This window comes from Ochotona princeps, chromosome 14 (genome assembly GCF_030435755.1).
Source record: "Ochotona princeps isolate mOchPri1 chromosome 14, mOchPri1.hap1, whole genome shotgun sequence".
NCBI classification, from domain to species: Eukaryota; Metazoa; Chordata; class Mammalia; order Lagomorpha; family Ochotonidae; genus Ochotona; species Ochotona princeps.
In genome coordinates this window covers 43077485-43105384 of record NC_080845.1, presented here as the reverse complement: position 1 = coordinate 43105384, position 27900 = coordinate 43077485, and the positions used below count along the sequence as shown (strand labels likewise).

Below are 27900 nucleotides of genomic sequence, written 5' to 3'. Positions count from 1 at the left end.
CTCTGCTCCTTCCTGTACATTGCAGATAGGATCATGGTTATTTCTCTAGCACATGCGTGCCTTGAGGGTCAGAAGTGGAAAGGAGATTGGGGGTGGTTCAAAAAGTCCTTTACCAGGAGGCAGAGGAGAAAGCACTCTAGTTCCACACAGTCTTCAACAACGGAACTGGTCCTGCTCCTCTGTGCACCAGCTGCCTCTCTGCAAAGAAATCACTTCTTTCCCCAAATTAGAATGTACAGTGCAGTCAATTGGAGCTATTTGACCTTAAAAATGTTCATTTGATGAGTGCCTGACAGATATTTGGTTATGAGGCATCTGTGCTAGGTGTCTTCCAGGGAAGAAGTAAGAACCAACAGATACTAGAGCAACAAGTGCAGCAGAAACATGAACTCTTGATCCAGGACTTGGGGGAAATGAAGGTGATTTTCCTTGGTGGATATAAATGGCGTAGGAAAGATGAAGTATTGGGTAAGTATTAGCAGGTGTCAAGTGTGGGGCAGTGATTGGTGGTGGGGGTGAGGAGGGTTAGATATGTCAAAGGATCATCCTGGTGAATGAAAATACCCTTTAGTAGGGCTGTGCAGTCATGCAATCCTAGGAAACTGGACCATGCTTAGCCCCTTACAAACTTTAGAACTTAGGGAAAACTTCTCAAACTCACTGAATCTCAATTTTCTTCATGTATAAATGAAGAAAATAAATAACTTCATCATGCAGTTGTGGGGAAGAAGAAATGAATAGTTCACATCAATAGCACAGGAAGAAACACTTGGGACATGTGTGTGAATGATCAGTTAATTTTCACATGACCCAGGGTAGTAGATTCTATTACTGAGCCTGTTTTATTCCCCCTTAGCAGTGAGTACCTTAATTAGGGGAAACAGAGGAACAAAGAACTACCATCTCTGTTCATTTCTCAAATGTCCACACTAGCTGGACTGGAGCTGGAAACCAAGAACTTAATCCAGATTTTCCACTTGTGTGGCAGGAACTCAGTTACTTGAGCCATCACTGAAGCTTAAGAGGGTGTGCAACATTAGCAGGAATCTAGAGTCAGAAGTAGAGGTGGATATAAAACCCAGAGCCTCCAATATGTGATGGCAACATTTAACTATTAAGCCGAATGCTCATTCTGCCACATCCATTTTATATTTGAGAACATGAGAGAACATAAAAGTTAGGAACTGCCCTATGGTAATACAGATATTAGTGGGAATGACATATTTTTACCCAAGGTAATCTGGAATTAGAGTCTAGGCTCCTAACTATGCTAAGTAATAATCAGAAAATTCCTGGAAAAATAAAATTAGAAGTTAAGTCTATTTTGATGTAAAAAAATGGAAATGCAGGAATTTTTGATAATATGCATTTTTCATGAATTCTTTGAATGCACTAGAAAACCAAAAATGCTAGTTATAATGTGGGTGAAAGGTGTACTATCTATATTGGCAATCAATAACGCTCTCAGGAATAGAGATGGCTTTTATTCTAGAGAGTTTTTACTTATTTTTGTTGCGAAGTCAGATATACAAAGAGGAGAGACAGAGAGGAAGATGTTCCATCTGATGATTCACTCCCCAAGTGACCATAATGGCTGGAGCTGAGCCAATCCTAAGCCAGGAGCCAGAAACTTCCTCTGGGTCTCCCACAGGGGTGCAGGGTCCGAAGTCCTTGGGCCATCTTCAACTGCCTTCTCAGGCCACAAGCAGGGAGTTGGAGGGAAATGTGGCAGCCAGGATTAGAACCGGCACCCATATGGAATCCTGGCTCGGTCAAGGCAAGGACCTACCCACTAGGCCACTGTGCCGGGTCCTGGAGAGTTTTAAGTGTTGGTGAGCTGATTTACTGTTGGTAGGGATGTAAACTAGTACAATATTCATGGAAGAGAATATAGATAGTCCTCAGATGTTTGAAAATAGATCTGCCATATGATCCCATCCCACTCATCAGAATTTATTCAAAGGAAATGAAATTGGCACATGAGACTTATTCGTACCCCATGTTTATTGGAGCTTAGTTCACAATAGATAAGATAAGGAATCAACCAAGATGGCCATCAAATGATGACTTGATAAAGAAAATATGGAATATATATCTATATATAACATGAAATATATGAAATACTATTTATCCATAAAAAAGAATGAAATCCTATCTTTTGCAACAAGATGGATGTGACTAAAAAAATCATGCTTGGTGAAATAAGCCAGTTTCTAAAAGACAAATATCATATGCTTTACCTGATATGAAGTAGTTAATATAGACTACAAAAGTGGGTAGGAATGAAATGAAAACTTTGGGATATGAGTGTCATTTTAGTTCATATTTATAATCCAGTGGAACTATGGTCTTCCTACTTTTTACTTGTTGAATATGGAAACTAGTAGCACATTAAATCTGTGAATATAGAGCGGATTAGAATTATGTCTTTGTAGAAACTGATAAAGAGAGGGGAGGAATGGAAGAAGAGAAGGAGGAACGGGGACCAGAATGTGAGGGAAAGGTGTCTGTCTTGTTGAAACTGTACCTATGGAATCGACAAAATCTGTTCTTGTCATATTAATAAAAAGTTAAATAAAATAATTTTTCCATGAACTTTTTGAAATACCCTCATATTATTCTCAAAATTTTCTACATGGATTAGCAGACAAAAAAAGGAGAGGGAATGTCGGAATTTTTGAGTTTTCAAAGCAGGTCCTCGATCCTTCAGCTGCCAAGAGTAGAACTAGGATGTTACTCACTTTTTAGCTTTGCATATCCTGGCAGGATGGAGAAGAGCCTGTAGGAGGGCAGAAAAGGCCCTTCTTGAAGTCATCACATCCACTAGTGGCTCCCATGATGCAGCAAGCAATGAGGGCAGCAGCCTGCCATTGACTCACTTTTCGTCTAACTGTATCTCTCAACTGAACTGTTTCCACAAGGGCAGCTCTTCTGATATCTCAGATTCCCAAGTCCTAACATTTTTAAAACTCAGAATTTTATCTATATTGGCAATCAATGAAGCTTCCTAGAATAAATACAGCTCTTTTCTGAAGAGTTCTAAATGCTGGTGAGCAGAGTCAACAATGCAGAAAAAATAATAATGGCCCCACCTATTAACATCTTCAAATGGTTTGTCCGTTTCCATACAGTTGGGTGTTGATCATTTAGACTGGCACAAACCAATCATAACTTCTGAGCCAACTTCATCTTTTTATATTGTGTCTACCTCTAGCTTTTTAAAGAATGAATTAAATTACATTGCTGTGAACACTAACCGAAGTTTCACAGCTCATTTAGTACTTTCTTGCCTTTGCATTTTCTCATTTTTTTCCTACCAAGTGCAGTGTGCTTGCTCAGCCACTTCTTTTGAAGAAGTTGTTTCCTTTAAACTACTGTTCTACCAAAGGTCCACTAGGGAGAAAAACCAAACCAAGGATCAGAGAATGTCCCTTTGTCATCTGGATGAGTATCAGATGAGGTGAGTAAATCAGTTTCTGCAGATGTTTCTCTATCATATGAAGTGGCAGGAGGTGGTACCCCTGTGCACCTTCTGGCTCCAATAGTCAGCATCTGCTAGTATTTGCTTTTACTTTTTGCAACCCCAGAGTTTCTCTGAAAGAACCAAGTATTCCTAGCAGCATAAGAAAGAAAGCAGCAAATTAAACCACATACTATTTCAATGTACATGCAAGAATGACACACTTGGAAAAATGAAATGAGGAAAAAGCTTGAGATCTCAACCCTTTATACAACAGTAACAGCTTACATTGTAATATGGGAGTCAAAAAACTCACTACTTAGTTCTCATCTAGGTCAGAGTGAATTGATTCCCCAAGAGGTTCTGAAAAAGGAACCACATAGAGTAGGAGAGTAAGAGGATCCACCTGCAGCCACAGGCTCTACTTGATTCACTGTCTGTCTTCGAGGACTACAGTTCATCGCTTTAGAGTCACTTTCTTTATGAAGCCATCCTTTTAGTAAACCAGATTTGCATTTGATGCTGACTTAAGCAATGGAGAGGACTTTGAGAAATAGGAAGCTTGGAGTGTGACAAATTTGATGATGGCTGGGCTAGTCCTATCAATGTGTGAGCTGGGAACTCCTCAATAGCATCTATTGTCGGTTCAATTTTTCTTCTAATATGTCTTCTGAAACTGCAGAGTTTGGGATATCTAACAATAACTATGCAGACTTCCTTGCAGGTATGGTACAAGGCATAATTTAGGTTTATCCAATCAAATACTCCTAAGCTAGATTTACCAATCAAATACTCTGAAGCTTGATTTAGAAGATAAAAGTCAAAGTGGGGCTTGTACTTCTGCTCTTTCCTCTGTCAATCATTGAGAAGAAAAAAGTTTAAATTGTTAGCTTGAGATGTTTAGTAAGGAGGCTAAAGCCTGGGAAGTCTTAATGGACTTTCCAGGATGCAACAGTCTCAGAGGCAGTTTGCTGATTTCCCACCTGCCTGACTAAGCAGAAGCAAAAGCGGGAGCTCTTGGGTGAGGTCTGAGAATCACTTCTGGAGGCCTGCCTTTCCATCCTTCCCAAGGACTTGGTAAGCACTAAGTTCCTGCATTAAACCTCTTTCTTTAAAAGAACAGGTTAGTTTCTATTTTCTGCAATTGAGCCATGAATGATACACTCTCCCATCCTTCTGAGTAGGTTTAAGGATTAAAATATTTAGGAGTGGCAGCAAGGCCTAGCAGCTAAGAGCATAAGTTCTGGTCTCAGGGGACTGGGGCTTAAATCCTGGTTCTATCTTTTTCCTCTGTGTGTGTGTGTGTAATCCTGGACAACTTTCCTAATCTCCAGTACTTGTGTGATGTAGTTATTATAGGATTACATGACATAATGCATACAGAATCTTCATCATCAGTACTTGGTACCAGGTGGGAATTTGCTAGCTGCTGGTTTCTTCTCACCCCGAATCCCAGCAATTTATCTATATATTTCTGTTACAGCAGTTACCATGTGTGTTGATTAGTCCTCTGTGAGAAAAGCTCTCATAAGACTTGCCTGTATTGTGCAAGTAAAAAAGGTAAGACTATCCAAAATTTCAACCAGAGTGAATCAGAAGTAATCTTAAAGAACTAAAAATGGTTATTAATTTATGAAGTAAAGCCTAAATGCCTCTATTTTACTCTCATAAAAATATGAGAGGACTTCAAAAACTTGTGGAAAAATGTGAGTTATGGAAAAGAATGTGTGTATGTCAAAATTTTTGCACTGAGATAAACTTATCTTTCAATTCAATATATTTGTTTATTTGAGAGGGAGGAAGGGATGGATTCCTCCCTTGAACAAACAAGAAGTGGTAAGATGGGAGAAGAAGAAAGAGATCCATTTGCTGTTTCCCCCTCTTACTGCCCACTGTGGCCACGACTGAAACCAGGTGCCAAAAATGCAATGCAGATCTCCTGTGTGGGTGCCAGGAAACCAACCACTGCCTCCCATTAATGGAAGCAGCTGGAGTCAGGTGTCAGAGCCAGAAATCAAATCCAGATACTGCAATTTGTGATGTAGCTGTCTTAAGCAACATCTTGACTGCTAGGCCAGAGCCTACCCTTCCACAGAACTTTGTGGGAAACAGGTGATGGGATGTAGAAGTATAGCAAAGAGAGTTGTATAAGCCCGTCTAGCATTGCTCAAAAGAAGTGGAAATGTTGACTGAACGAGGGCTCTTTCTCCCAGGAAAGTGGTTCCTGCTGCGTGAAAGTCAGTTAAGTTATTTTAGCAAAGCAACGCTTTTTCAAATCCATCATTATGCCATAATCTGACTCCCCCTTTTGTTATCTATACAGAGCGAATTTGCCTATGAGACCAGTCAAATTGACAGTTCAATTCTTTATTTTAAATTAATAGATGGTCATGCTGATTATAATAATTTTGCTTTTCATGTACTTGCCTAAAAGTGAATAAGACACTTATTTGTATTTCCCATTTGGTTTTAGAGATATAGCTTGTATTATATTTTAATGGGCTCGAATTAGATTTATATTAATGCATATCAGCCATAATAAACCTGCTTAGTACAAAGCTACCTCTGAGAGACAATCTCTTTGGAATAAACACTAACAATAAGGCCTATGATTTCCCTGCACTGACAGCCAGACTTTAATCATGGGAAATTAGCAAAGTTACTCACTACCTGCTTTAAGAATCCTCTGTGATAAGTTATAAACTTCCAACAATGTACAGTGATCTGCTTCCATATCTGTGAGTTCCTGATGGAGAGTGATCATGCATCAGCTTTTACCTTCAAATGCCCAACTGAGTGCTAGGCATATGCATATGTGATAAATATTAAATGTTTGGTGAATGAATTCATAAACAAGTAAAAGTGTTCTTCTACAGAGAAGTTTTTAAAAACTGTAGAAGTCAAAAGATAAAGAAAGCAATTCCCAACAAACTGCAAGCAAAGGAGAATCATGACACATAAACATTGTATGGTGATTTGTTAAAAACAGTCAACACTTAGCTATTGATAATCCAACACTTTCAGACCAATTTTTATGTGATATTCTTATCATGGAGGCATTAGCTGCTATGACTAGTATGCATTAACTTTGAAGCCTACAGTCATATCCATTCATGTTTCAGTTTTTGTAGAACATACATTTAGACACAGCATAGTAACAGTGAAACTCTCAGCTTAGATGATCACGTTTTATGGTAGGACAACTGATCTACCTTTGTGGGACACTCAAGATCATCCTAGAGTTTCAAGTAAATGTTAAGTGTGTCCTTTCACCTGGTGAATCCAGTGAAGAAGATAAACAAAGGAAAGACCTTCAGTTTCATTTCCCCATCTTACCACTTTGTGTTTGCTCACATGAACAGCTCCTCAGCCCTCCTATGCTCCCAGGGAGGGGAACAAACATAAATTTTATTTGTAGAGACAGAAAGCCGTACACACTTTGTAACGGAACTATTCCATACAGAATTCTGACATTTCTGTATCTGTTCTAATGAGTTCTTTTTTCTTCCTTTTTTTTTAATATGGAAGATGCTACGACGTTGATTAGAAAATGAATTCATCTTTCTCAAAAGGCAAAAGGGAACATTTTTTTTTTTTTCTGGTGGCCTATGCAATCATGAAGCCCATGAAAGCAGTGTACAGCTTAAAGTCATTCAGTAGTTTTGGATTATATGAGTGAGGGGGATGCAGAGGAAGGGAGAAACTTGTCAGGTATGGTTTGCTTTCAATAAGAAAGGTGATTCCTTTCATCAGTACTAAATCCAATACCTGAAATAAGAAAGTTATTTTACTCCCCCACTTAACACTGGTGCAGTCAACAATAACTGCTATACAGGTGAACTGGGGTTAAAATATATTCTCTTGTTCTACAATGCCAAAGTATTATTTGTCTCTTTGACTCGAGACCTTACATCATACTGCAACGTGCCTTTTCTCTGAGGCTCCTAGAATATACTGCAAAGTGCTCACAAAGCTCTGCTGTGTTGAGATGGCACAGCAATCAGTAAGCAGTCTATTGATTCACATGAATAAACTCATCTTGCCAAGCAAAGGGGAAAAATCAAAATTAGTGTGATCCTATTGTTCACAAAAATGATCAAACAAAAGACAACTTCAGACAGGTCCCTAGACGTGTAACACAAAACATAATGCTTCTGTTTAGCTTTTGATTTTTACTATGCCTGCCATATGGCACCAAGTTGGCATAACTTAAATACAAGAGGACCCTGTTTTGAATTTCCACAACCATATCTGATTTTTTAGTGTTGGTGTCCAATTCACCAACAGATGGTGTCCGGCATCTTACCCATTAAACATTATGATCTCCATAACCATTTAATAAAGAGATTGGACCAGATAAGACCAGGGAACAGATTAACATTTTATACAGAGATTCCAGCTTTTCAACCATAAAGTGAGTTTATTCATTGAAGCCCCTGAAATAATCCCAAAAAAGCAGAGCTATAAGCAACATACTTTAATCAGTTCATAAGAACTAAGTGTTTGGAGGAAAATGGCAGTACTGTTGCCATACGAATGCTTTCACATGAATAATGAAAAGCAGAAATTGTAGAAACAGATTACTTAAAATAACTGCTGTAGCCTTTTAAGTGAAGAACATTCTGATTGCCCTTGATTTTGACATCAATTATTCATTCAGTAATTATTTACTGTGAAGTGGGTATTTGGCATCATGGCTAAGGTACAACTTGGGGCACCCACATCCCATATTGGAGTGTCTAGATTCAAGTGTTGGTCCTGCCTCCAATTTTAGCTATTTAATGAACACCATGGAAGCAGCAGCTGATGGCTCAAGTATTTGGGTCCCTTTGAATCGTGAGGGTGACTGAGTGATTCTGGGCTTCTGGCTTCATTCTTGTCCAGTGTTGACTAGTGTGAGAATCTGGGAAGTGAATCAGCACATGGGAGATTCCCTTCTGTATGTCTCTATTTCCTTTTCTGTCTCTTTGCATTTTAAATAAAACATAAGAAAGAGGATTTTAAAAAATTATTTACTTAGCACATAGCATTTGACAGGCACTATATTTGTCATTAGAGACTCACGTGTGAAAAAATCTTTGCCTAATGAAACTTAAAATATTCACTTCTTTTCTCTGACCCTCCCGGAAACTTTGTATTGCCATAACTGGGATTCCCAAGGTAGTGAGAAAGTTACCTTCTAGACCCACCAAGCTGCATAAAAATGTCTTGTTGTTAATAATAGTAATAAGGTCTTTTAAAACAAGGCAAGTTAATATTTATTGCTGTGTTTGTTGACTTTTCAAGTGGTACAGGTTTTTGTAATTCAATTTGACGTGATTGACAGAAGACTTTTATTATTCATCAAAGCATTTTCAATCAAATTTGGGAAAATGCTGCCTTCTATTTCATTGAAAAGGCAGAAACAAAAAGAAATTTCCCACAAGTTGCACAAGCACATTCATCCATTGCTATAGCTCTGCAGCTAGCAAGCCTCTCCCTTGCTAGGCAGGTGCACACCAAGCTCCACCTAACCATTTGCAGGTAAGATCTCCTGCCCATCCATACTCACTCTTGGGCATAGCTCTAATAATTCTCTTGTACCTTCAAATCTTTTTTATGCTGTGTATTTTTTTATTGCCAAAAGTGCTATTATTTGCCTAGTTCAAAAAAAATCTCAACTGAACATTATCTTCTGGTGTCTACCCACTTGTGTGTTCTCCTTTATGAAAATCTCTAATTTCTATTCCGTTTCTTGAGGTCACTTAGCCAGGTTTCACCAAATTACTCTGCAAAACATTTCTCTTGCCAAACCACCAGTTCCAACTCATTGCTAAATGTAGTATCCATGTGTCTGTTCTCATCCTACTTGGCCATTAGTTGACACAATCCGTCCACAGTCCTCATTTTCCTTTCTTTTTCAGAAAGTGCTGCTTCCCAAGTCTCCTATGTTGGTGTCTCCTCATTTTTCCCAAGTATCAATCCTATGAAGCCCAAGATTCAAACCTTTGACTTCTTCTCTATCTACACTTACACCCCACAATTTTATTCAGTCCTATGGCTTCAAGACTATTGTTAGTTTCTATATTTGCATAGTGTCTCATGATTATTGAATTGATATTTTTGTTTCTTTTTAATATAAAAAACGTTTAAGTTGGTTTCCATGGTATAGTTTTGTAGATACAGGAATTCTTCCCTCCAACTCCCTATTTAAACTCCCTGTTTCCCCTCCCTCCATTTTCTCCCATATTATCACAGTAGTATAGTCCTTTGGTAATATTACAAGTTTAATTTACTGCTATTTCAGAATATCATGGCCTGGTAGTTATAGGCAAAGGTATAGAATCTAGTATCATAATGTAAAAGTATATATACATGTTTAATTGGGCATGCTACTTTTATTCATGAGTAGAGACATGTACTGTAACATATCTTTACTTCCAGGTATGCCAGTCTCCATTATACAGTTCATTTATGAGAATACATGTATATACTTGGTTATCTATATTTATTTTGTACTTTGCATAAATATTGTATTATATCAGACAGAACATTTAATATTTGTTATTTTTGGGAGGGCTTATTTCATTGAACATAATGGTCTCCAGTTGGGACCATTTGATTGCAAATGTTAGATTTCATTTTTTAAAATGGCTTTGTAGTGTTCCATAGAGTAGCTCTACCATTTTCTTTATCTGTTTCTCTTTTGATAGGTATCTGGGTTGTTTCCATGTCTGCTATTTTGAATAGTGTTGCAGGTCACTTTCTCATATACAAATTTCACTTCCCTTGAATATATTCTCAGGAATTGGGTAGCTGGGACAAATGATAGATTAATTTTTAGTTGTCTGACCTCTATAGTGGCTACACTAGTCTACACTCCCACCAACGTTGAGTGGATCAGAGTACCTTTTTTTTCACATCTTTGCCAGTAGTTGTTGTTAGTTTATTTTAGCATGCAGGGCATTGTCACTGCCGTTTGGTGGAACCTCAAAATTTTTTTTTAAATTTTATTTCTCTGATAGCAATGGAGCCTGAGAATTTTTTTTATATGAAGAACTTGAGCAGCCATTTTTCTAATGAACTGTTATTTCTATTTGGAATTCTAGATTCGTATCCAAGTATTTACTCAACATCCTCACTTAAAAGTTCAACTTGACCTGTGAGACATCTAAGTTAAATACAAGCTCAAACTCCTCTGCCTACTCCTCTACTGGCAAGATACTCCGTATGAAGTCTTCCCCATTTCCATTAATGATAATTCCATTCTTCCAGGGAAACAGGCCAAAAATCTAGGTATCGCCTTTGATTATTATCTTCTTATCATATGCTGCATTTATCTAGTAGCAAGTGTTAGTAACTCTACTTTGAAGACATGTCCATAATTTGATCACCTCTCTGATGCCACTGCTACTGTCCCAGGTAGTCCACCAATCTCCACCTGGATCATAATACTCCCCTGCTTTATGCTATAGCTTATCTCAACCATTCTATTGCTTTTATCGCAAGTCATGATGACAATAGAGACTTTCTCAGTGTTTCTGTGGGTACTAACAACATTGATTACTTATTCCTTTCATGACCACAGGTGCTATGAGAAGATGAGATATTATTTAACCCTTCACTTTTTGATGGAAAACACACTTGTATTTTTTTGAGTATTGTACTTAGAGTTCTTCTGAGTCTTGTATTTATCCATTTTGTTGATGTAATCAAAAGGGCCATAGCATATACTGTGCATTTGTGCACTTGCCAAGAGGCTCATGGCTAAGGATGGAGCACAGCCTGTGTTCCATGCTCTAGTCTGTGGGTCCTGCCTCTGTACTGTACCTGCCTACCAGGGTAGCCTCAGTTCTGTATGATCTACATCTGTGGAGCTGGTAAAGAGAGAGAGAGAGAGAGAGAGAGAGAGAGAAAATGTTATAGTTGATCTTTTAGAGGAGGGAGTCTTATAAAATCTGCTTAAATACACTGAATTGACCAGTAACAGGACTAGCTGTCCCTGTGCCCTAAGGAATCCACTTTAACTCAATAACTTACTCATCACCACAAAACAAGCAAGCAAACAAACAAACAAAAACCACATTTGTTGCTTCTAATTTCTTTATGGGCTGAGAATCCAGGAAGCCCAGCTTATTTGAATTTTGTATATCATAAAAATAAACAAACTGATAATTTTAGGAAGGTATTTGGTGGTTAAGTGACTGATACTCAGGGCATTGATTTTTCTGACTTCTATTTGCCAACTGAGTTTCTTCTTGGCTTTAGTCTCTGCTTTTCTGGACCTTTGGATAAGGTATTCTGTGTCAATGGAACTTAATGGGTTTTAAACAATACTGAAAGATTTTAATCTCAAGACTACTACTACATGATGCCTTTTCAGGATATTTGCATTAAAGCAATTCTTTTTATTGCCTAACTCTGCACAAATAAGGTGCCTGAAACCATCCTCCCATTTACCGATATCCTCACTCAGCATTTTTCACTGCCTCCTTGTGTCTGCACTTTTGTTCTAACATGGGCTCAGAAAGTGAATGATCCCATTACCTCACTAATTACCATGCTTTCCTGCGTAGTCTGGAAAAGGCCACCTCCTTCCATTACAGGATGTAGAAAACTTAGAACATATAAATGTGTATGCAGCTCATGCAATGCTGTAACAATTAATGAGACAATAGAAACATAAAAGTATTTTTAAATAGATTTATAAAAATTAAAACTTAACACTGTCCACAACAAATGTCTTGGGCAAGCATTTATTTCCAAGGACTGATCAGGTTAAAAGAGAGAAGTGCAGCTCACAGCATACCAAAATTACTTAATATTGTATTTTTTAAATGGGTAACTTTGTAAGAATTTAATAAAAAGTACCATGCTGACAGTATGTTTTAAACAACTTATCAACTCCTGAAGGTTTGTCTTGCAATCCACATTGTCAAGAAACTGACCTGAAATGATAGCAGGTTCCTCTAAGCACTGTTTTACTAAAAATAGGCAACAAAATACATATATTGGGGTTACTGAGAGGAGAGAAGATGGCTAATAGTGGCAGGTGGCAGAGGTGCCAGTCCAAAGTAATTGTGAAATGAACGTCACAGGCGCCTACTGGAAGCCTCTTTCTTCCAGAGCTACCCTATGAATAGGGATGCAGTTGGATTCATTGTTAGCCCAGTTTATGATTATCCACCAGTGAAACATGTGGTGTAATTTCCCCGGCATTAACATTTTTCCTCCTAAAGCACAGCACTATTTTGTCTTGTTCTATTTCTTTTCATTAAGTGTGTGATTTGCAGAGCATTAACAGCCAAAACATGTTTCTTAAGTCTGTTCTCACATCTCACCTTCACAAAGACTTTCAAGGTCACAGCTATTTGTGGCTATCTACTTAATTTTACTTAAAATAAAAGGCAGCAAAAATAGTAGATTTATAATGGCGTTCCATAGTTAAGTGCCCAAAGCAGCCCGGCACTCCTGAATGCCATGAAAATAAATCAGCCTCTTATTCAGGAGCATGAACTCCATCTACCATGCCACCAGTGCATCACTATGGAAGCGGAGAGAGAGGGTGTTTCCTGTGCTCCTTGGAAATTACTAGAGCTTTCAATCAATTTTGAATTTTTGTATAAAATATGATTATATGGCTAAACTCTCTTTACCCATAGAACTTGTACATTAACCAGGCATGTATAATTATAGTTTCCTTTAAACAATGATGGAGTAAAGTCATTGTTGTTATTGTTATTATTTATGATATGTAACTGTAGACACAAGGCTTTGCTCAAGCTGCATGCAAATGATCTTGAGGCCTTGTATATATTGCATGTGATGTGGGCAGGACTACTCCACAACCAAGATATATAAACTGACATACCAAAGTACAGATACGAAATTAAGAAAAATTCATATTAGGGAATTGTGACCCAACTTCTTTTGTGATTGAGCTCCTGGGAAAGAAATAAGTGAATGTGATGACAAGAAACATTCTTAGCTAAGATAGGGAAGAACCATAGGTTGACAAAGGGTGAAGCAGCAATCAAATACCAACATCCTTTGTCTAACGTTCAAGTGGATTCACATTCCTATGTTCTGCATAATTAGGAAGTCCTGGACTCTAACAATCTTGAATCTTACTACAATTCATAGCTTCAATCAGTCTTTTCTTTAAAACCAACTCAAGGGGAGAAAAAAGGATTTAGGGTGGACCCAGGATTCCTAATTCACTTAAGATATAAAATGCCTACAAAATACTATGGAACCCTTGGGTACCATATTCTAGGAGTTTCCCTACTTAGGGAACACTATCTCCAAAATCTCAGGAAGTGTGAGAAAATCAAGTCATACAACTGACTGGGGACTGGTAACCAGAATACATAAAGAACGCTTAGCATCAACAATAAGACAAATAGCCTAGCTTCAAGACAGACTTTTTAAAGAGAAGCTTCGTTAAAGAAGATACAAATGGCCAATGAAATCACGAAAAGATGTCTGACAAAAATTTTGACATTATGTCAAAATGTGAGCAGTAAAAGTTGGCAAAGTTGAGGAGAAACTAGAGCCTTAATATACTGTTGGCAGAAATGCAAAATGGTACAGAGATTTTGGAAAGCAGTATGACAGTTCATCAAAATCTTAAACATTGAATTATCATGTGACCCAGCAATTCTACTGCCAAGAGAACTTAAATCCTCTTATAAGCAAATATTGATTCCAGTACTATCCATATCTGCCCAAAGTTTAAACAGCCTAACTGTACATCAACTGATGAATAGATACACAAAATAACATTCTGTATACTGGGATACTATTTGCTCATAAAAAGGGAACAACAACAACAACAAAAGGGAACAACATGGTTGAATCTTGAAAATACACTAAATAAGAAGAGGCAGATGTAAAAAGATGGGGACATCTATGGTGACTAAGTAAACTGTTGGCTAGGAGCAGGGAGGAATGGAGAGGTACTACTACTGAGTACAGGTTTCTTTCTGATATGATTAAAATGTTCTAAAATTCAATAGTGCATATGTTATTCATCCCTGACCATATTAAAAACCACTGAGTTAAATCCTTAAGGTGAATTCCATAGTAAATAAATTGTATCTTTAAAAAGTTTGTGATAAGTTAAACACAGAAATTTTGATGCCAGAAGACAAGGAGGACATTCTATGTTCACAGCTGCAACAATCTGGCTTTTACAACTGAGGGTGCTTATCTACCCTGACATTTGACATTTGTGAGTTTGAAAGACTGGAGGATTTCTAATGACTCCTGCTTCTTAAGTAGGATATTTGTCAGTTTCTGCTTGACTTTAACATAGAAGCCATTAGATTGTGTGACTGATTCAGGCCCAGACTTTTTGCTATTATGTTGACTTATTGTCAACACTATTGATTTCTTGAAGCATTAAGTGCCCTTTGCCCTTCTATCCCATGACACCAAACAAGATGCCAGTGACTGCAGATGGGACTGACTGGTTTACTGAATCAAGGAGAATGACTCAGTCCAGGATAGAAAACACTGATGCTGCCAAATCCACATAATGTATAGCTAGGTTGAGGTATAGAAGTGAAAAATTAATGTCAATATTAAATAATGATAATGTATATAATGAAGGAGGAAAATCATCCTTTATTAATTTCTTGAACCCACTTAAGCAAAAATGGGTTCAAGTTCAGACACTGAGGAATTGACTATCAGTTAGGAATTCATCAGGAACTGTACATTCATATGGTGATGAAGAAGGCATAGGGCGGGCATGTAGGACTTGAGGCAAGGCCCAGATAATCCAGGAGGAAAACATTATAGAGAGGTAGATCTGAGGGCCAGGAGAGCAGGAAAGGAATTCAGTGCATAGATGAAACTCGGCTGAGTATGTCTACTGTTCAGTATCACTTAAAATGTATCACTTCCCATAAGGGAAGTTTCAGTTTATGGGTAAATGACATAAACCCAGAGAGGTCAAGTACAGTTCAAGATTACACAACTAGCAAAGCATACCACCTCCCAAATCTGGAGGAAACAAACAATTCCACTGTTGCTACTGATATCATATTCTCCCTTAGAAAACAAAAGAACAGGTTCAAGGACTACTCCTATAAGCTGTGCCCACCACAGACCTAAAATAAGAGAAGTTCAACATAAATTCGATTGTTAGCAGCGAGTAGGGGCAAAAACAAACAAACAAACAAACAAACAATAAACAAAACCTGGTTATGCCTAGTGTAGTGCAACAAAGACAGGACAGCTGAAGATCAAACTTGTATTCCTTCTTGCGTCCTGCCTGCTCAACTCAATGACCATCATTCAGTCAAACAGAAAGTTACGCAGCACCAAAAATTCATTTGACTCTTTCTAGAAAGGACCAATGGTTGGTTAAAGAAGTCTTTATTTCCTACCAAAAGAACTAATCAACTTTAATTGGATATCTTAATTGGAAAACCACCAAAAAGAAAAGTTTGGGGCTTCATTATCTGACTGTCTCTTCTACTGGTAAATCCATAATTACAGGTATGGTCATTTCTCTCTCATTTACACAGAAACAGCTATCAGAGCAAGGGTGGGGGGTGGAGATCTTGGATACAAACCACCTCCTTTATTTTCACAGAGGAGCTGCCTCTTCCAGGGTAATGTAGCCTGTGTGTGTGGATGAAAAAACTTCATCTCTCCAGCTTGGTACCTGCCAATGCACAATTCAGGGTGCATTCCTTAAAATTGTGTATTCTGCATTTAATATGGCCTGGTGCCCAGACCCTCCCAAATCTACACATTTGTACCAGTATAAGAACCATGGCTGTATCTTTCAGTTTACTGTTCCAGCACTTCATAAAAAGAAAACCAACCTAATTGAAATGCAGCTTTAACCTTCTTGTCAAGCTTCTGCTTCTCTTTGATTTCATAATCTCTCTACTTCACCCATGTTTCTTTTTTACCTGATGAAAAGTACACTGGAACCAACGATGAACTGAGGCTCAGCAAGCTCATGCTGTGATCTATGCATTCCTCATCCTGCAGTCGATCTATGTCAGAATCTGAGAGCAACACATGGTTTGATGGGTGCTGGCCTCCTCAGGAATCTGCATTGGCTGGAGAGCCACTTCTACCCAGTTGGACATCGCTAATGTGTTTGCTTGGGGAAGAAAAACTGCAAAGATATTTAGATTCAGCTCTAAATAATAGAGTTCAACCATGAAAATCAGCACAGGTTTACATGAATTCATTGGTCCCTTTGTATACATGGTTCTGAAATTATATGTATATAAATATATGTAAAACAAGAAATTGAGAGTAAGAAGCAAAGATAAGGCACTGGTTTATGGTGTAGCTATTGAAGCTGTTGCCTGCAACATCCACATTCCATGTGGGCACATGTTTGAGATCCTGCTGCTCTGTTTCTGATCCACTGGGAGGTCAGTGGAAAAGACGGCCCAAGCCCTTGTGGGAAACCCTGATGTAGCTCCTGGCTCTTGGCTTCAGTCTAACCCAGCCCTAGCTGTTGCAGCCATCTGGGGAGTGAACCAGCAAATGTAAGGTTTCTCTCTCTCATTCTGTAACTCTGCCTTCCAAATAAATAAAAAATGAATTTGAAAGAAAAGAAGCAAAGTTAACTCCAGCCAAAAGGGCATGCTTTTTTGAATTCAGAAAGGACACTACTTCCTTTGGGGAGCCATGGTCTCAACACTAGGAAATAGCTTGTTCAGTAGAGTGATGTCTGGATTTTTGCTCTTATCCATCCTCTTGATGGGACAGATGCCCTTGTACAATACATAGCCAACACTATTTGCAGGGCAGCCCTGCTCAGAGGAAGAATGAAAAAAAAAAACAAACAAGATTTATTGGCATGGTATTTTTAAAAATTCAGGTCACAACCTTCTGAGGAGGAGGACCATGAAATTATTTTAGAAGGCTGAAATCCACATTCCTTAATTGAATAAAAAATAGGAGAAATATATAAGAGTCTCATACCTAGATTTTATTTTTATATGTACATGTCAACATTTATATGTTTTACATATTTACTTATATGAGTATGTACACAGATGTATTTGGTGGAGATAAAAACCATAATTTTTAGTGTGAGTCATAGTTTAAAAAATGTGTAAAAGTCACCAATGTAAAGAGAATAGTGCAAAAAGTCCTGGAGGCCTACCTTGTGTTTATTACTAAATTTTGAATGAGAAACACTGAAAACACTATTTTAATGAGGAAGGAAAAAACAGTTCAAATTTTCCCCATGTTTCACAGGTGAAATCAAGCTCACATGCACTTTGAAATCTGACAGATGCACATTCAAATGCAGTTTTAATACCTTTAAAGTTTGACCTTAGGCAATCATTTGTGTTTCCTGATCCTCACATTACAGATCTGTGGATGGAGACGATATCTGAGAAAGTTGCTATAGTGAGGGCCTAGTATTAAACACAATGTACTTGTCAGATCCCTCTCTTGTTTTGCTTTGGATAGACTAGCAGTGCAGGGCTACACCTGCCAAGGAGTTTTCACTGCCACAGCTTCAAATGCTGAGGAGCTCTAGCATCCTGCAATAAACTTTAAATGACTTTCTCCCACGCAGTACTTTGCCATCTGTCTACAAGGGCCGTATCTCATGTTGTGCTTAAACTAAAATCATTGCTGGGTCAAGTCAATTAAATGATTTTCACGAAAGTACTACAGGTAAACAAGTTCAAGAAAACAGTTAGGTGAGCTGGGTATGTTAGGCTCTGGTCCTCTGTTTATGTACATGCAGTGGATTGCCACTTTGCCTGGTTAGAATACTTCACACAGTAAATAGTAGAACTCCCGAGGGCAGCAGTGACAAGTTCAAATCCATCTGCTCAGTAATTCTGGTCACATCTCCTAGTTCCCAGATGAAGAGATAGGAATTTGGGGAAGTGCATAATCCCTCAAGGTCATATGTTCAGGGGATATATTCTTGTCTCTGGGAATTTCATCTTCAAATTCCTTGGTCATGAGGCTTCCTCCTCAAAAAATTCAACCACTAAAGCACAAAGCAAAAATTTAAACACTTTCTGGCTTTATTTAGATGGGAAATTGGGGAGATGGATGAGAGCTCCTGTTAGTGAATCTGGACTATATTTGTAGATTTTGAATGAGTCATCTTAGTGAGTTTTGAAATTGACATAAAGGACACATAGGAAGTAGGAAGTTTACCAAAGAAAAATTTAATCCTTCATAAACATATGTTTCAAAGTGCCACTTCCTAGTCAAAGACATGTAAATTAAATGGTATAGGTTATGTATGAAATTGAAAGCATTAAAAATTATGACATATAACATTACCAAGTATGTGGCAATGTGGCAGAAACAAAGAAGCTCATTACTTTGATATTGAATTTCTACTTCTACAAAATAAGAGATTCATGTGTGAGGCTGTCTGGTGTAGCATTTTTTTAGAATACTAGAAAAATATTGCAATAAATTTTACAATGAAAGTGCTTTTTTATATTTTGACAATACTGAACAGTGGATGACATGTTAGAACAACTAATGACATGAGGAAATGCTCATAACAGGCCAAGATTAATTAGGATGAGTTAAAATTGTATAATCTAACATGATAAATTTAAATTTAAGATGTGCATATCTAATTTATTTAGATATACAGATATATAAATGTGTATGTGTGTGTGTAGAGGGAGTTTGGAAGAATGTATGAAAAAATCTACATAATTATCTTTAGATGGTATAATGGAAAGATTGTAAGCTATATAAAATTTTATATTTATGTATTTTTACAACCTGATAAAATGAATATATTATTCCAGTGTCTATTAAAAATATTACTCAAAAGAAAAATCTAAAATTTAAAGAGGCCCCATGTAACTTCTTAGAATCACCTCTTGGATTTGTTTTGACTGAAAATTTTACTCTTGATAGGTTACTTACTGATGAGGAGTATTACTACAACTGTCATGCTCTATTAAGCGTTCAGAGAGTATGTCACTAAAATTCCGTTTCAGTGTCATTTACTATATGCAAAATCTTTTGACAAGTACACAGGCTAAAATATATGTTTCTGGCAATATGATGGGTCAAACATTCAGAGAAAAACCTTTCAATACATTACTTCCCAAAATATGGAATATTGTGGTTTTAGATATATTTTTTAAACATCCAATTATGTTAGTGAGAAATAAAAGACTTATTTGAACATAGAACATCAAGTAAGCATAGATCCAGAGGTGTCTGTATTGTTTATGATATTTGCCTTTCCCGGTAATAAAGGGACTAGCTTTGTAGAAGCTACAGATGTGAGTTCTGATAGGGGGAGGCAGGGTTGGAGCCTAGAGTGAACAGAGGAAAAAACTATGTAGAGAAGGAAGAAGGTAAACTAGGCCTATTTGGTATTGATTTTAGGACTATGGAGGGATAAGAAGAAAGAAGGAGAGACAAAAGAAGAATCTTCCTTCAGAGTTTCTGACTACAGACTCCTCTGTGTGGGTTTGGAGTCTGAACTCACAGCACCTGAGTAAGGAAAGTTCAAACTTTTATGTCAGATATGATTCCAGGGTGGTAGTGATCTTCTGTCATGCAATAACAGAAAACTTCTCTGGAAAGTTTCAAACCTCAATGACTCCCCATATGTAAAGTTCCAAGAAACATATTTTCAAAATCCTTAAAAATAATCTACTATACACAAGGGAATAATCTCACAATGTCAAGAATCAATAGAACAATGAACTATATCCTGAAGGATACTGACATTAAAATGGTCAGAGTGTTATATAAAACAAATTAATTTAACATGTTTAAAAGAACTAAATAATGCACTAAGAGTGTTATGAAGGAACAAGAAACAATGAATATCAACTGGATAGCTTTGGCAAAGGCAACCTATAACTTGTAGAAATGAAAAAGATAGTCATTAGAACTGAGACTCAGTGAATGAACAATAGAGAAGAATAGACACAATTAAAGAGAAAAGGGAAACTAAAAAGTAGGAGCAAAGAAATGATCAGGGTGACGATCTCAGAAAAGTTGAGAAGTTAAAATACAGGGAAGATAGGGTGAGATTCTATAGATCTATCTTATTGGAATTCCACAAGAAGCATAAAATAGACACAAAATAGAACGCACTGATCTTCAAATACAGAAAACCTAATGAATTACAAACAAGGTTCCACAAATGATATAATCACAGTGACATACCTCACAGAAACTGCTGAACACCAAACCCAAAGAGAACCATGAAGGCAGACATATACACAAGACAGATTTCTTTCAAAGAAATAGAATTAACCCTGACAGCAGTCTTCACAGCAGTAAAAATGGAATTCAGAGACAGCAGACTACTATTGCTAGGGTTTTAACAATGAGAAAATAATCTTTTACCCACTGAAACAATCTTGCAGGAACACAGCAAAACAGAAGTAAGCAAATAAAAACTGGGAGTATTTCCTCGTAACATATTATTGTTACGGAAACTGACAGATGAACAACAGGGGTGGAGAAAACAATCACAGAAAGAAGATCTGACATACAAAAAGAAATAAGCAGAAGAAACTGGCAAAAATGTAAGTAAAAAGGTAAAGATTGGTGGAAGGATGGAATTGTCTGCTTTGTATTGTTCAAAATATGAAAGCTCAATAAAGCTGTTACAAAGCATAAAGGTTCAACCTTCGAAGATAATTCAGTGGGGAAGAGGTAACTGAATTAAAGCATTCCAAGATTTGTTTTATGTTATTCAGCTAAATGTAAAGGTGTTAATTTACTTTGTACTATGGTGAGTTAAAATACAAATACATGTTAAAATGTTAAGGCAAACACTAAGAAGTGTGTAAATTCCAAAGCATCTAAGGGGAAAACAGATTGAGGAAACAATTTAATAAAAAAACTCAGGAAAAAGTATAAAGGAAACAGACCAGAACAAATAAAAAAGAATCCAAATATAACCATAATCAATACAAACTGAACTTTCCTGTAAAGGATAATGATTTTCAAATTGAATTTTAAAAATGCTGTTATATTCCATTTATTAGAAACTAATATAAAACAAAGGAAGATTGGAAATAAATATCAAAACTGTGAAAATAATAACTAAACCTGTTAAATCTACACTGTAGGTAGTGTGTTCTCAATGGCCAGAGAGCAGCTTAACACAATAATCTCATTCTTTGCTAAAAAATACAAATAAGTAGGTTCCACCCTCCACAAAATATTAAAGGAAGTGAGAGAACAGGTAGAGAGGGGAGAGGAAAACCGAAGGGGGATGGTAGTGAATGGGGGAAGGTATGGTTCTCTGGGTTATCAGAAAGAGTTGCGATGTGTAGGTCTCCTGCCAGGAAACTCAGAGTACCCAGGAGAAGACCTCAAGGATGATTTTCACTGTGTATATTAAACTCCACCAGCCTCTCTACAATGCCTTGTTCTCTCTCTTAATCTTGTGTAGTAAGTTAGTAGAGGGAAACAAAACAAGGAAAATTGCATCATTTGGTGTCACCAAATAAGCACAGAACATTGTAAGCATCTCATTAGGTAAAAATTTTTAACACCTAAACTTGTTTCTCTGAGAATAATTACAGTTTTCACATCTTTCAAAAAACTACATCTTTTTGTGTATTGCATGGTAATATTATCTTCCATAAACATTGGACAGCAATTTTACTAATTTATTTACCAGACATGCAAAGGCTTGAAGCTTGGGTTTTATAAGATTCTGTATTGGGGTTGGCACTGTGCCAAAGCGGATTAAGCTTCCACCTGCAGGGTTGGCATCTCAAATGGATGTTAGTTCAAATTCCAGCTACTCCATTTCTGATATGCTGTCTGTTAATGTGCCAGAGAAAGCAGTGATAGATGGCCCAAATTCTTGGGCCCCTGCATTTACATGGGAGATTGAAAAGAATTTCCAGGATTCTGGCTTCATACTAATCCAGATCCAGCCTTGTAGCCATTTGGAGAGTGAACCAGTAAATGTGCCTTTCAAATAAAAACAAATAAATCTTTGAAAAGAAGATTCTGTATCTTATGCAGGCTTAGGGATATACATGTGTACTTATAAAATTATTTATGGCTTAACATCTTACAAGAAATACTTTATTGTATAAAAATACTTATAATATTATTCTAATTTGGACTTTTCCAAGAATATTAATAACAATTTGAACTGCAAAAGTCTGTTTACAACTTTTCAGGAATATACAAATTGAATAAAGGAAGACACACCTAACTTATTAAGGAGTTTAGTTTTACAACTACCCAGCTTTACCAATCTTTATTTAGATCATTGCCTTTATTAGAACCAGGTCGACTTGCTGTCAGATTATAGTGTCAAGACTAAGAAGTTAAATACCATGGACAGCTGCTTTCTAGGCCAATGGCAGCCTTAGCACAGCAGATCAGCAGATCCCAGGAGTCCAGCTAGGTACACAGTAAGATGAATTCAGTGTCCTGAAATCCAACTCCCACAGGATTCAGATTTATTCCCAACCAGTTATGGATGAAGTTTTCAGAGAGAGTCCCAGTCATTAATAAATAAAAACATTCTAAAAAAAAAAAAAAGGCTCTGCTTAGCATAGTCACTTCTAAACCCCAGCAAATGGCCTATTTATTTTCAGTAATATTCTACACCAAAAAATTCAAGAAGTCATTTGGAAGTTTCTTTGGAGTCTATTTGAACTCCATATAACCACTATATATGAACTAAGATTTATATTTATAATATGACAGATACTATATGCCTCTGAAAGACACAATGCCTGCTAAAATCAATGATCCATTGGAATAAATTCAATTGTGAAAAATGTTTTGTAATTCTTACATCTAAAATAATTTGTAATGATTCACTTTTCATTTAAGAACAGAATAAAAGGAAAGAAGTTAACATTTATGGCATAGTCTACATTTACCAAGAAGATTGCTCATGTTTAACATAAATGTCTTCCCTCAATATTTTCCCAACCCTATAAAGTAGGTATTATTCTAATTTTCCAAATTAGGAAACTGAGACTCAAGAGAGTTTAAATAAATTATCTGAGATTTCTGGGCTTATTACACAGCTTCATGCCCCTTTTTCTCAAATCAAAGCACCAGTGTCTCCCCTGTCACAACCATTAAAAAAATGTTATAGTATCACTAAAAGAAATAGTAGTAATAACAATAAAATAAAAATGATACAACAATGCTATTTTAATGAGGAAGGAAAATACCAGTTTAAATTTCCCCATGTTTCACATCTACCCCACGACATGCAGCATCAATAATTGAACCAAATTACAATTTTCAACTTGTTATGAAACAAGTAATTTCAAAGATATTTCATTGCCTTCAGTCTGGCAGAACTGATGCTTTTGTAACAAGGACCATCTGATGAATGTAAAAGAATATCTAAAATGTATTTTTCAATTTTTTTCAAACTCTCATGCCAAAAAAAGTGAATGCAAGTAAGACTCCAAGGTGACTGTATCTAAAAACATGCTTGCAGCACGTTCCTCTCTATGAAGATCCAATTGAGGGTCACAATCAGCCAAGGGTCTGTTTTTGTACATGCTTTGATTATATCAGGGGCACTGATTTCCGTAGAAAATGTGGGCTCCAAAGCTAGAAATCAACTCTCTGTCCAGAGAGTTGATGGTCACATTCAGGATGCATCCTTGTTTGAAACACCTAACTGTTCAGAACTTGGAGAGCAAACCACCATAGGATTCTTGAATTGGGCATAGCACACAGGCTGTAACCGCTGGAAAAATATCTTCCAGCAACAATTCAAAAGTGAAATTGGTAAGGTGAAGCCTCCTGGAGGAAAACATGTTATGATCATCCTGTTTCATCTAACATGACTGTATTTTAATATTGTGGTTGCCAAACAAGTTTAAAAAAACCCTTTACTCCCATTGGGTATCAAAAACAAAATAATAATTACTAAACACATTGAATTAGAGCTCTTTGGTATTGAAAGGAAATTAATATAATCAACACATTTGTGTGGGGGAATCAGAAACAGAAAAAACAGTTATGTTTATAAACTTTCTTCTATTTTAGTTAGGTTTAACCCAGAATTTCCAAATTAAAAACCACACAATATTAAGTATAGCACAGTGTTTTGACCCTGAATAACAAATATCGAGGCATTCAGGTTGAACTACTGGTATAAATTATGGAAAAATGACTAAATACAACTTTAATAATCCACATTTAAAGTTATTTCCCAATGCAGGAAACCAATTCTTTCTCCACTAAAATTAGAATGCAAAATCTTGCTGCAATCTCACATACACCACTGGATTACTGTGTTGCCAATGTATTTATCAGCCAAATCTCCAGGTTAATGAATTGTCCCTGCAGTGTTCCAAAGCCAAAGATACTCACCTTCAAAACCATTTTTTACCATTGATGTGCCCAAGATGTTTATGAGAAATCATATATACCTTTCCTTGAAAAATCATTCCAGATACTAATTGGAACAATCACACAGATTATAATGCAAACCACCCAGGCTTGACAGGAGGCTCTGAGGTATCAACTTTTTGGCTTCCAAGAGCAGAGAGAGGCCTCATAATCCCCGAAGGACAAACACTCAGTTGTTATATCGCATTGCTTTGCTATATATTTTGCTAAGTGAATTTTTAAATCATACTTTTTAACAACCAGCCATACACTGAGATAAATGTTAGAAAAACTGTGACACAGAACATTTGCATGCAATACACAGAAATGTAACCAATGGGCTTTTTTCCCCCCTACAATTTGTTTCCATTTCATGGCAACTACAAAGATAATGGTCATAACTCGACTACAAAAGGTATTTGTAAATATGGCTAAGTAAATGTTATTTTCCCCTATTTTCTGTTTAAAAATCGCACCCCCTACTCAAGTATCTGTTTCTTGCTCACATGAGAATTTTGCTAGATGAAAAGTTTGTGCATTTTGGTTTTCTGTTTAAAATCATATTCAAAGGTGATATTCCACTGCAAGCTATGAATGAGAACTGCATTATGGCACGATAAAATTTTTATTGGCATTGCTTATTCATTATTTAAAATATACTTGACATTTTTACAGATCAATTTCTTCTTTAAGCTCTTCATCAATCTGCTTCTCATCTTAAGGGCCATTGTTGTTTTTAAAAATGCCTCCCTCAAGTTCCATCACAATATGTTTTGGGTCATGTTTATCAAGGTATGCAAAGTGAGTGGACCATTACAACACAAATGCCAATGGTAGGGTTGGCCAAAGGCTCTTTACATTGCCTCTTAGGTGATATTAAACCTGATATGTGAATCAAGGAAAATGACTATGCCCACTCTAATGACCAGACCTGCTGGGATTCGGCTGCAGACCTGAAGGTGCAGTTTGGGTGACGCAAGCAAACTTTTCTTCCATAAACATCCTTAGAAGATGGTGCTTACTATCATGGGTTTATAGCAAAAGAAAAAGTGCTGCAGTTTAAGAGCCACGTATATACTCTTTCCCATCAAGACAGCATTTTTCACAAACTCATTGTGCCTGGTTTTGGAAAACAAAAGGCAGCTGCCAAATATGTTTTGGGATGCTTATGTAACCTATATTTACCAATGGTTTACTCTGAATCAAATAGCTTGGGAACTAAGTAGACATTTACAAGAATTTCCTACAAGAATTTCCTACAAGAATCTTTGTGCCCACTGTCATGTTGGTCTAGCTCTCACAGAACTGCAGAATTCAATATGCTATCCAGTCCAGCTCCAAACACCACCACATTAAAAAAAAAGGCTGTTCTTAAAAACATAAACATTCAGTACTATAATCAGTAGAAGTATTCAATAGAAAAACTTCCATCACCAACCTTTGCTTGGGCCTCTGGTGCTGCCACCTTGACGACTTTATTGCGATTTAGCATCTGTTTCACCCATCTTTCTACTTGGACGTTGAATTTCATGAAAATCACATAGCCAACGTAAGCAGTTAAGAGAAGCAAGCTTTCCCACCACATGATAACGTTATCCAGGAAGAATATAATCAGCATGATCAAGTCAACAATGTAGAAGGACACATCGCGAAAGAGTGGCCACCACGTCAGGTTCAAGATTTCTCTAGAAAACAGAGCACACATGCCAATAACAAAGAGGATATTGAACACTGCTGAACCTACAATTGTGCCTATGCCAACGTTGCTGTGAGCAATAAACACCCCAATGAGAGATGTGAAGAGTTCTGGGGCCGACCCCCCTGCAGCCATAAAGGTGGCGCCTGCCACATCATCAGAGATGCCCAGTTTTTCAGTGATGACAGTCAAAGAAGGAACAAAGAATTCATCGCAGACAATGGCTAAGGCTACAAACATGTAAATCATCCCCAAGACATGAAGAATGATGGCGCCTTTCCTCCGGTCCTCAAGGGAAAAGATGTCTTTTGGGTAGTCTCCTTGGGCATGATCTGTGCTGTTCTCAGATTTGCCTTCCTGAGAAAGAGCTGGCTGTGGAGTGTAATCCCGAATCTTGTCATTTAGATCTAGGAGAGTTCTGTGATGGTAACCATGTGCTACCCTGGGGCCATTGATAATATTTGCTTCTCCTATACTCTGTGTGTCTGTCTCAGAAAAGGCACTGATTGAAAATGGGACAGTGCTAATGGCTACCAGGCCCAGAAAGAGGCCTAAGATTCGAATCCACTTCAGTTTTTTCCTGACATTATAACGTCTCCTGCAGTCAGATGGTGATTCATCGGAAACCCATTTCTCAAGGGCCGTGATGGTGGGGCTTCGGTGGAAATCCATCCTGGATCTTCTGGTGGTGTGGCAGTTCTCAGACTTGAGATTCAGATAGATGGTCCTTTCATACTTCTCCTTACTTTACAGTTAATGGTGCTTGTGGGCCACTTTGCAATCAGGACTTCTTAGTCTTCGTGGGAAATTTTTATCATTTATGCCTAAATAAAAATGAAAAACAAGAATATTTAATTATAAATTCCTACTATTTTTACACAAGGAGTTTTGCAGGTAAGATCAAGCCCTAACCTGCCGCTGTATTGGTAAGTTACCTCTCTCGCTCAGTTTCCCCATTTAAAAAAATCAGAACAATTATTGCATCTACCACCTGGGATTGCTTTAAGATGAGTTAAAACATACCCCATAGGGTTCAGCAGCGTGGCCTAGTGGCTAAGGTCCTCACCTTGATCCCATGTGGCCGCTGGTTCTAATCCCGGCAGCTCCACTTCCTCTCTATCTCTCCTCCTCTCAGTATATCTGACTTTGTAATAAAAATAAAATAAATCTTTAAAAAAAAAAAACATGCCCTATAGTAGGCACTTACAACCATGGCTGCATAAAGCCAAATAAACATTTTGAAAGGTGCAACATTAGGAGTAAATCAAACAGATGTGCCTAAGTATGAACATTTTATAAGTGAAAGCTTATGAATTTATCACATCTTATGTAACAAAATATGTAACCCTTTAACATGTTTTTAAAAAGTCCCTCTTCTTCCAGAACTATCCAGATAATTGATGACAATTATTTAATTATTCAT

At 37.1% G+C, this 27900-nt stretch overlaps 1 protein-coding gene across 2 annotated transcripts in view; it reads right to left on the bottom strand.

The window, feature by feature from the left end:
- The window catches only part of SLC24A2 (solute carrier family 24 member 2), a 219582-nt gene extending 192295 nt beyond the window's left edge, over positions 1-27287 (bottom strand). For both annotated transcript variants that reach the window (XM_058672557.1, XM_058672558.1), the window contains exon 1: positions 26220-27287. In XM_058672557.1, the coding sequence (XP_058528540.1) occupies positions 26220-27149 (930 nt within the window). In that variant the 5' untranslated portion in view covers positions 27150-27287. The remainder of the gene's footprint in view (positions 1-26219) is intronic.
- Between the last annotated feature and the right edge of the window lie 613 nt (positions 27288-27900).